This window comes from Hipposideros armiger, unplaced genomic scaffold (genome assembly GCF_001890085.2).
Source record: "Hipposideros armiger isolate ML-2016 unplaced genomic scaffold, ASM189008v1 scaffold_664, whole genome shotgun sequence".
Taxonomy (NCBI): domain Eukaryota; kingdom Metazoa; phylum Chordata; class Mammalia; order Chiroptera; family Hipposideridae; genus Hipposideros; species Hipposideros armiger.
Window position 1 is genome coordinate 46,137 of NW_017732014.1, and position 11,516 is coordinate 57,652.

The 11,516-nt window shown below is 43.1% G+C and overlaps 1 protein-coding gene across 4 annotated transcripts in view; it reads right to left on the reverse strand.

Moving 5' to 3' along the window:
* The window catches only part of ETHE1 (ETHE1 persulfide dioxygenase), an 18,031-nt gene that overhangs the window by 1,874 nt on the left and 4,641 nt on the right, over nucleotides 1–11,516 (reverse strand). For all 4 annotated transcript variants that reach the window (XM_019626313.1, XM_019626314.1, XM_019626312.1 and 1 more), the window contains one exon: nucleotides 1,065–1,194. In XM_019626313.1, the coding sequence (XP_019481858.1) occupies nucleotides 1,065–1,194 (130 nt within the window). The remainder of the gene's footprint in view (nucleotides 1–1,064; nucleotides 1,195–11,516) is intronic.

Consider the following 11,516-nt stretch of genomic DNA (forward strand, 5'->3'; position numbering starts at 1 on the left):
CACACACACACACTCACACTCACACTCAAAGAGCAGCCAAACCTGAGATTCTGAAATCCCTTCCCACAGGGAAACTCCTGAATCTAGCTGCTCCCAGCAGCTAAACCTCAGATGTAACACGGCCCCCTAGCAATGAAACCACTGACTCGAACAACTTCCTAGCAGCTAAATCCCTGTATCTAACTGCCCCCTAGCAGCTACACTCCTGAATGAAACTCCACACGCCTCCCCCTGCCACATCTCCAGCAGCTAAACCCCTTATGGGGTTTTTAAATATGTCCACAAAACACTTTGATACTCTTCTCTTCAAAATGTTGACACTTAATTCCCCTCATCTTGACTTGGTGGCCTGGACTAAGTGACTTGCATCTAATAAATCGGATATGGCAGAAATGACCGAATTTAACTTCAGAGACAGGTCACTAAAAAATTTTTTTTAAATAGGGTCTCTCTCTCTCTCTCTCTCTCTCTCTCTCATATCATTCCCTCTTCAAGAACCCAGCTGCCATATTGTGAAGACACTCAAGCAGCCCCATGGAAAGGTCCATGTAGGGAGGAACTGAGGCCTCCTGCCCACAGCCAGGGCCAGCTTGCCAGCCATGTGAGTGAACCACCTTGGAGGTGGGTCCTCCAGCCCCAGGCAAACCTTTAGATGACCACAGCCCAGGCTGACTTCTCATCTGCATCCTCAAGAGAGATCCTGAGACAGAACCTCCCAGCTAAGCTGCTCCTGGAGTCCGGGCTCTCAGAAACTGTAGATAATAAATGTTAATCATTGTTTTAAGCCATTCAGTTCTGGAGTAATTTCTTTCACAGCAATAGATAATTAACACACCCCTGAACCTAACTGTCCTCTAATAGCTAAACCCCTCAATCTAACTGCTGCTCATCAGCTAAGCCCTAAATCCAACTCTCCCCCCACTTCAGCAGCTAAATGCCTTGAGTTTAATCCTAACCCTTTGAAAGTTTAACATTTCATTCATTCGTTCTTGCAACTGATACTTAAAACCCTGGCACACATATAACTATACTAAGATCTCGGGCTGTAGGAAGGGGACTGTGACCTTGCTGGAAGTCCGTCCGCCCACACCCTCGGATGAGCAGGGCATCTCCAGTGAAGGCCATGCTGTGGTCATTCAGGACGAAGGTGACACAGCCCGGGGTGTGGCCAGGGCTGGCCCGGGTCTCCAAGGCCTGGTGGGGAGAGAGAGTACAGACAGTCACCAAGAAGCCAATGGCTCTAGCCTCATGGTGAAACTGGCTCCAGGAGCTCCCACCCCACCCCCAGGTCATATCTAGATAACCTTTTTTGGGGGGTAAAAAATTAAGTTAGATTTCCAGGCTCAAACCTCACACCAGAATAAACCACAAATGAATTAACGGCAAGAAAATAAAACCATAAAACTGTGATAGCAACAAAAGTACAAATGAATATATGATCTCTGGTTAAGGAAGAACACTAAATGTGACCCCCTAAAGTCATAAATCATTAAGGAAAAATATCAATGGTTTGACTTTAAATCAGTTTGAAGTTTTGGAATGACAAACACATCATAAACAAAACTTAAGGGCCGGCCGAGTGGCTCAGTTGGTTAAGAGCTCACTCGCTCAAGAGTGTGAGCTCTGAGCAACAGCGGTTCGATGCCTGGCCCGAGCTGAGCTGCCGCTGAGCTGCCAACAGGTGGCAGGATGGCTCAGCTAAAAAAAAAAAAAAAAAAAAAAACTTAAAGGGAACAAATAAGCTGGGGAGTATATTTGTAACACATACACAGGGTGCCAAAAAAAATGTATCCACATTTTAAGAAAGGAAAACTATATTAAAATTATGCTGATGGTAACCACTTTGAGCATCTCTTGTAATTGTAGAAGTCAAACATGACTTGTACTCATCTTTTTTTATCAGTATATATTATTACAATTTTAATAGTTTTTTCCTTTCTTAAAATATGTATACATTTTTTGGCACCCTTTTTTTGGCACCCTCTGTATATAAACAGCTCCTAAGCATCAACAAGAACCCCCAGTAAAAAATGGGCAAAAGAAAAAAATTGGCAATTCACAGAAGAGGAAACAAATAGGCAAAAAAAGTCTGAAAAGATGTTTGATCTCCCTTAAAAGAAAGAAAGGAGGGGAGGGAGAAAGTTCAATTTAAAAACCCTTATTTTTCACCTACCAGATTGGCAACTGTCAGAGTAACTTAGGGTGTTTGAGACAAGCCTTTACATTTCCTGGGATGTGGTTACAACTCAGTATTGCCATTTTAAAGGGCAACTTAGCAGTGTCTATCAAAATCTCAAATGTGCATACTTTCTGACCCCTTAAAGACACCTGTAAGACTGCCATTAAGAACCCCTGACACAAATGGGTGCAAAAATGCCCACCCAGGGAGTTCTAATCCCCACACTCAGTTCAGGGAAGCAATTGTTAGGAAAAATTATTACTCTAACGATCTAACAACCACTTATAAGATTAGTTCCCACTCACACATCACTCCTCCACTCTTTTTGTTTGTTTGTTTTTTAAAGATTTTATTGGGGAGTTGGGGAAGAGGAACAGGGTTGGGGAATTGGGGAAGGGGAACAGACAAGTTGTTGTCCTTCAATCTTAGTTGTGGAGGGCGCAGCTAGCTCAGCTCCCAAGTCCAGTCACCATCTGGCCACCTGTTGGCAGCTCACGGCCACTCAGCTCAAGGTGTTGTGTTCAATCTTAGTTGTGGGTGAATATAGCCCACCATCCCATGCAGGAGTTGAACTGGAAATCTTGTTGTTTGGAGCACGTGCTCTCACCAGCTGAGCCATCCTGCCACCTGTTGGCAGCTCAGCGGCAGCTCAGCTCGGGCGCAACTCACTAGCCAATGTGGGAATCGAACCGGTGACCCTGTTGCTCAGAGGTTGCGCTCTTAACCAACTGAGCCACTCGGCTGGCCCACTCCTCCTCTCACCAATTAGCATCCTTGTCCAGGTCAGTCATCTGCTGATTATTTAAGGATACCATGTGGAGACCCTGTTTCTCCACCCAATATCCACTCACAGATCTCCACTTTGGTTGGGGGCATCATTGTGCCCAGCCAAGAACTTTCCCAGTCTCCCTGGCAGCTTGGGTGGCCTGTGACGCAGTTCTCTGGCCAATGAGATCTCAGTAAGTCTCTTGAAGATTTCTGGGAAAGCTTTTCCCTCCCTGATAAAAGGAACTGGTATCTCCTTTTTCCATTTCATCTGGCTCTGAACACAAGGTGTGATGGCTGCAGCTGCAGCAGCCACCTTGCAAGCATGAAGGAAAAGCGGAGAGAATCCCACAAATGATAGTGCTGCTGAAACAAAGAGAGAACTGACTCCTTCCAGATTTCCTGTTGTAGCAGATAATTAAACTCCCTATTTATTTAAGCTGCTGTATGGGTTTTTCAGTTAATTTCAGCCAAACACTTTCATAACTCATATTCAAAAGGACATACGCATAATGCAAAACAAGTACAAAGCAAAATCACAAATCTTGCAAAATCTTGTAGGAAAAAAATCACACCCTCCCAAAATGAACATTACCTTTTGGAGGTAGAGGGGTGATCTTTCACTTTTTATTTTGTATGTTTCCATATTCTCTGATTTTTTAAAAACAAAAACCAAAACCATGGGTGTCTTTTGAACTGAAAATACAAATGGATATTCAGGAGTAATGTTCAAAATACTTAACCACAGTTGTGGCAAGGTACTGGCCACTCAGAAGCATAACAGCTATAAATAACCAGTACAGTTAGAGTACATATAAGATGTGTGTGTACATGTGTGTGTGTGTATAAATTGAACAAAATTTTAATATCAATTGAACAAAATCCTGCTTGCCACATTAATCAAGATTCCCTGGGCCCTTTGGACTGAGTTTATGTCACAAGTGGCTTTGCCTCCCTGTTTACCTGACCTTTCTGTCCTGAAATATGTGTCCTCACAATCCTGCCCATCTCAGGCCTCATCACGTCCTGCTTGCACCAACCACCAGCTTCCTCCCTGGCCTCCCAGCCTCCAGTCTATCTCCCACATGAATCTGACCCCTCTGGGGTTCCTATTCTTATCCAGACCTGCCCCTCTCTGCTCAAAACCCTCCTCGGCCTGACTTTGGAGCTGCTCCTCAGCCCCTGCTCTGGTGCCTGCCCACTTTCCAGCCCGATGGCCTATAACAGCCTTCTTTACCCAACACACTCAGCTACTCTGAACCCTAGGGTCACTTCCATAAAGCACCAGGCTTTTCCACACCTCTTTGCCCATGCGATTCTCTCTGCCAGGTACACCCTTCCCTCTTCTCCCATTCTTCAAGAGCCCTGACATTGACTGACCTCTTCTGTGCCAGGCTCGCTTCTAAATGATTGACATAACTGAATTCATTCAGTCCACACACATCCCTATGAGGTAGGTAGCATTCCTGTCCTCATTCCACAGATGAGGACACTGAGGCACAAAGTGAGAATCAGAACAAAAACACATACCTATATGTGGTAATATGAATGAATCTCATAGATTAATGATGAGCATAGAGTGGGCTAGAGACAAAAGAGTGGAGTGGAATAAAATAGAACGGAGTAGAATGGAATGACACAGGAAATCTCAAAGTGTCTGACTGTAAGAGTAAGTGTTATTTCATGAAGCGGAGGATTCAGTTCTGAATCTAGATGTAAAATATTTATCTCTTGACAGGGGTACATGGACTAGTGGTTAAGAGCAGGCTCTGGAGCCAGATGGCATGGGCTCTAAATTTGGCTCTGTTATCACTAGCTATGTGACCTTGGACAAGTTACTTCACCACTCTGGGCTTCTCTGCTCATCTGTAAAATGGGAATAATTGTCCTCATCTCATAGGGCTATCATAAAGATTAAATAATTCTGGCTATGTAAAGCATTTAGGAAAATGCCCAGCACACAATTGCTATATAATAAAAATAACAAATAATGTTTTCAAATTTGAAAAACACTGATCTAGTATCACCAACCACATGGCTTCCTGGGTTCAAATCCTGGCTCAGCCACTTTTTCAGTGTACTTTTTAGGCAGGTCACTTTCACTCTGCAATTCCTTCTCTGTAAAATGGGAAAAATATTTCTTATCTCACTATGTGATTATGAGGTTTAACGAGACCTATTTGTCAGAAAAGAGCTAGTAGAGGCCTAGTGGTCAGGTTCAGCCACAGAAGTACTCTGTGTGGACTGCTCAGTAGTTATTAGAAATCTGAAATTGTTATTTACTCTTAAAAAATGGAAGCCTTCTCAAAAATGTATAATATATCTGCAGCTTCTATTTAAAAACAAACAAACAAACAAATAAAAAACAAGAAGTCTTGGCTGTGGATAAGCTACATTCCTAAACATGAATAATCAATTTGAATTGTTCAGTGGGTATCCCCATAAACAGGGCATGTACCCTAACATTTACCACAGGTCCTACCACTCCCTGCTGCCTGCAGCAAGCGATATTTGATTATTAAAATCCTTCTAGATAAATGCTGTGAAAATGCACTTACAGAGCTTAGCACAATACCTGGTGAGAAGTAAACACTCAGTAGTTGTTAACTATTATTAAATTATATTAACTACGAGTCTCTGCCCAAGCTGAGCTGCCAACAGGTGGCAGGATGGCTCAGCTAAAAAAAAAAAAAAATTATATTAACTAATAACAAAAGTATCTACAATCTACAATCTACTTCAGTTGATAGCAAAGAGACATTTTTAAAAAACAAGTTAAGTGACACCATGAGGAAACAATCAGACGCATCCAGAAAGTGGGACGTTCTATAAGACAATAGGCTGGAAAGTCAATGTCATGGGGCAGAAAGGAAACTTCTAGATTTAAAAGAGATTAAATACACATATGAGGTCTGACACTTAAGTTTGTGAACTCATCCTAGAAAAACTGCTACGTACCTCATTGCTGAGTATCACTATGGTCACCTTTGAAGTACTCCCCTTGGGAAGCTATGCACCAATGCCACAGCCTAGTCCACCTTCCAAAACAATTTTGGAGCTCTTTTTCTGGAATGGCCATCAGAGATGTCATTGTATTTACTTTGATGTCCTAAATGCCATCAAAATGTCTTTCTTTCAATATTTCCTTTATCTTTGGGTAAAGAAAGAAGTCATTGGGGGCCAGATCGAGTGAGTAGGGAGGGTGTTCCAATACAGTTATTTGTTTACTGGCTAAATACTCCCTCACAGACAGTGCCGTGTGAGCTGGTGCACTGTCGTGATGCAAGAGCCATGAAATGTTGGCAAAAAGTTCAGGTCATCTAACTTTTTTACACAGCCTTTTCAGCACTTCCAAATAGTAAACATGGTTAACTGTTTGTCCAGTTGGTACAAATTCATAATGAATAATCCCTCTGATATCAAAAAAGTTTAGCAACATTGTTTTCACTCTTGATTTGGACTGATGGAACTTTTTTGTTTGTGGAGAATTGGCTGACTTCCATTGTGCACTTTGACACTTTGTTTCAGGGTTGTATTGGTACACCCATGTTTCATCACCAGTGATAACCCGGCCCCAAAAATCTCTTGTCTCTCCAAAAGGTCTTGGCAAACTTCGATTTTCCTTTGCTTTTGTTCATCAGTGAGCTCCTTCGGGACCATTTTTGCACACACCTTTCTCAATCCAAGATTTTCAGTTAAGATTTTCCTAACTATTTCTCTATAGATGTTTACTCGGTCTGCTATGCTTCTCACAGTCAGCTGACAATTTTAGCACACAATTCAACAAAAAATTTTTTTTAAGATTTTATTGGGGAATTGGGGGAGGGGTACAGCATTGGAGAGTCGGGGAAGGGGAACAGACAAGTTGCTATCCTTTTGTTCTTCAGTCCAGTTGTGGAAGACGTCGTTTCACTGGCCTATGTTGGTATTATGATCATTGCATTCTTCTCGGCTGAGACAGTGGGTTGCCAGTCATTGGACGGCAGTTCACAGTAGCTTATGGCAGCCCACTGCAGCAGGGGCTGCAGCCTACGCCTTTGCCAGTGACTCACTGGAGCCCAGTTCCAGATTGAGCTGTTGTTTACCATTTTAGCTGTAGAGGGCACAGCATTATTGGCCCTCATGTGGGATCCAAACCGGGGCCCTGCTGCTCAGAGCTGGCGTCCCAAGCCAACTCTTAACAAACGCACCACTTGGCCAGCCCTTGCAATGCTTTCATCAGTTCTGTTCGTTACTGGCTGCCCTGACCTCTTCATCAGCAACGCTTTTTCTCCCCTCAGAAAAACGTTTAATCCATTTGTACACTATCATTTTCTTCATGGCATTATCACCATAAACTTAGGTTAACATGTCCTTGATTTCACTTCCACTCTTGCCAAGTTTAACAAGACATTTAATGTTTGTTCGTTGCTCTAATTCAAGCTCAGACATTCTCATGATGGCATACAAAAACACACAAAAACAATAATGAATGCCACTCAGCAAGACACCGCAACACATCGACATGAACACAGCTGTGAGATACCGATATTTCAAGGTTATAAAACCTTACTGAGGGCCGGCTGAGTGGTGCGTTGGTTAAAAGCTGGCTTGGGACGCCAGAGGGCCCCGGTTTGGATCCCACATATGAGGGCCAGTGACACTGCCCTCCACAGCTAAGATGCTGAACAACAGCTCAACCTGGAGCTGGGCTGCCAATGAGTTGCCGGCGACGGTGTAGGCTGCAGCCCCTTTTGCAGTGGGTTACCATGGGCTACCGTGTGTAGCCAGCAGCCAGTGTGAGCGGCCAGCAGCCACTGTGAGTGGCCGTCCAGAAGCCGGTGACTGATCTGCCTCCCCAGGGAAGAGCGCAATGATGGTGCCAACTTGGGCCAGTGAAGCAACGTCCTCCACAACTAGACTGAAGAACAAAAGGACAGCAACTTGTCTGTTCCCCTTCCCCAAATTCCCCAGCGCTGTTCCCATCCCCCAATTCCTCAATAACAATCTTTAAAAAAAAAAAAAACCTTACTGAGGGCCAGCCGAGTGGCTCATTGGTTAAGAGTTTGCTTGGGAGCACGAGTTCTGAGCAGCAGGGCCGCTAGTTTGGATCCCACATGGGCCAGTGATGCTGCGCCCTCTACAGTTAAGATGATGAACAATAGCTCAACCTGGAGCTGGGCTGCAGTGAGTTGCGGGCGACAGAGTATGCTGCAGTGGGCTGCCATAAGCTAACCTGAGTGGCCAGCAGCCAGCGTAAGCGGCCGTGAGCCGCCCTGAGTGGCTGTCCAATGGCCAGCGACCAATCTGCCTCAACCAGGAAGAGCACAATGATCACAATACCAACATGGGCCAGTGAAGCAATGTCCTCCACAACTAGACTGAAGAACAAAAGGACAGCAACTTGTCTGTTCCCTTTCCCTGATTACCCAATGCTGTTCCCGGCCCCAATTCCCCAATAAAAAATCTTTAAGAAAAAACAACAAAAAAAGAAAACAAACCTTACCGAGCTGTTTGTATAGTGCTGCCAATGTAAGTGCACAGTGGCAAGTTCGCAAACTTGTCAGACCTCATAGCAGCCAAATGTACTTCGAGTGGGCCCTGGTTCCTAAACACAACTGTAAAAAATGAGTCCTAGGGCAACTGGAGAAATTTGAACATGGCTGGATTTAAGAACTATTGTCTATTTTGTTAGGTGTGACAAAGATTTTGTAAAAGAATGGTTATCAAAGTGTAGTCAAGGGAACCCTGAGGATCTCCATGATCAAAACTATTTTTATAATAGTATTAAGAAGTCTTTTGCCCTTTTTCATTCTCATTCTCCCATGAGAGTTCAGTGGTGTTTTCCAGAAGCTCCATGACCTGTGATAATATCGTTGCTGAGAGCTGAAAGAATGTATGCTTGTGTATTCTTGCGTCTTAAAAAAAAGCCTCAGTTTTTACTTCTAATACTGTAAATATTGCTAGATAGAACCCACATAAACAAAAGCTTTGTAAGGTCCTCCAGAATTTTTAAGAGAGCTAAGGGGTCCTGAGACCAAAAAGTTTGAGTGTGAGAACTACTGATATAGAACATCATTATTCTTAGAAGCTTTTAGGGGTGAAATGTCTGCAACTTGCAATTTAGCTTTTGAATGCTAAGGGGGGGAAAAGTATATACAGAGAGAAAAAGAAAGCAAATTTGCTAAAAATGTCAGCAACTGGTCAACATTGGGTGAAGAGTAATGAGGATGTTAATGGTACTATTTCGATTTACTAGAGATGTGAAAATATTAAAAATAAAAAGTTGTACTAAATAGCATTGTATGTCAACTATAATTGAAAAATAAAATTTTAAAAACACAAAAATAAATAAATAATAAATAATTGTGACTGGCAGACACCGAACACCTTGACCTAAAGCGGCCTCAATGGTTCCTGAAACTTGAGTAACCTCAGCTGCAGAATATTTCAGCTGGGCCTGCCTAGCCCCCATTCTTTCAACACATTCATTTTTCTCTTCCATGATGCATCAAACACGGGACGCAGCTCCACAACCATATCTTCTGAAACTACCCCCATCAGCTAAACTCCACTAAAGGGATCAGTGCAAGCCCGCTGCTCATTCACCTTGCAGTTCCCGCGGCCCACACTGCCCCCTGGTGGCAAGTAAGCTCTCAGGTTCTTTCCCCTTCAGTCCTCAAGTTTATTCTTTTGCTCCCTTCTTCATAAGTTCTTAATCTTGATATAATCATGCATTGTTTCTATGCCCTCTAAACTTGAAACCCTCAAATGTCATTTTCCATTGTAGCTAAATACAGTGAACCTCCATCAGCTAAGCCTTCTTCCTTGCTTTTGTGGAAATAAAATAAGACGGAGTGATGGATGGATAGATATGGATGCTGTAAATTTATTTTTTCTTTCTTTTTTTTTTTTTATTTTTAGCTGAGCCATCCTGCCACCTGTAGGCAGCTCAGTGGCAGCACAGCTCGGGCAGTGAATCAAACTGGTGACCCTGTTGCTCAGAGCTCACACTCTTGAGTGAGCTCTTAACCAACTGAGCCACTCAGCCGGCCCTTGTAAATTTATTTTTTCAATTTGTCTGTATGCTTGAAATTTTTCATAAAATATAGGTGTGAAGGGAAGACTTGTTCCACAATTCAAATATTAAATTTCAAATATTTAATTCCAAATAGGAGGAAGCACTGAAATCCTTGTGTGGGCCACTGACGATCACCTAATTTTGTGTCCGTTCAGAACAATTAGAATCTCCAAAGTAGGACCTGGGAAATGTCTTGAGCAGCACCCCCTCAAGCAGCTCATTTAACAGGAGAGACTAACTTTCTGAATCTACCACTCCTCATGGGAGGTAAAATGTGCAAGTCTCAATCACTGCTTATTGAAACAGAAAATTCATTCTACGATGAAACCATCCAAATTTGGCCCACTGTGAGTGTAAAAGGTACAGCCAGTTCAAAAAACTAAAGTTGAATATATGTCAGTTATGTGACCTGGCAGTTGCACTCCTTTGGAACCGAAGGTAATGTCGACCAAGAGATTTGTACAAGAATCTTCATAGCAGCGCTATTCATAATAGCCCCAAACTGGAATCAGCCACCACAAAGGAGAATGGATAGGTTGTCATAACTTCACACAACGAAATGCTCTATATCAGGGGTTGGTAAGCTATGGCCAGTGCTCCAGATTTATAAGGCCTGAAAGCTAAGAATGGTTTTTACACTTTGTCATAGTTGAAAACAAAATCAAAATAAGAATGATATTTCATGACATGTGAAAATTATTGAAATTAAAATTTCAGTGGCCACAAATAAAGCTTCATTGGAGCACACCCATGCTTATTCATTTATGCATCATCTGTGGCTGCTTTCACACCAACAGAACTGAATAGGTACAACAAAGACTATATGGGGGGTGGCTGGGTGCCTCAGTTGGTTAGAGAGCGAGCTCTGAGCAACAGGGTTGCCGGTTCGATTCCCACATGGGTCAGTGAGCTGCACCCTCTGCAACTAGATTGAAGACAATGACTTGAGCTGAGCTGCCGCTTAGCTGCCAGTGGGCAGCCGGATGGTTCAGTTGGTGAGAGCTCATGCTCCTAACTACAAGTTTGCCGGTTAGACTCCCACATGAGATGGTGAGCTGCGCCCCTTGCAACTAGATTGAAAATGGCGACTGGACTTGGAGCTGAACTGCACCCTCACAACTAAGATTGAAGGACAACAGCTTGACTTGGAGCTGATGGGTCCTGGGAAAAATACACTATTCCCCAGTAAAGAAAAAAAAAAACTGTAAAATTTAAAAATGAAAACAAAAACAAAACAAGACCACATGGTCTGCAAACCGAAAATATTTACTATCTGGTCCTTTACAGAATAAGTTTATCAACCCTATATACTGCAATAGAAGGAAATAATTACAACTATATACAACATTATGGACAGTGAAAGAAGCCAGACACAAAAAAGTACACACTCGGGCCGGCCGAGTGACGCGATGGTTAAGAACTGGCTTGGGACGCCAGAGGGCCCCAGTTCGGATCCCACATATGAGGGCCAGTGACGCTGCCCTCCACAGCTAAGATGCTGAACAACAGCTC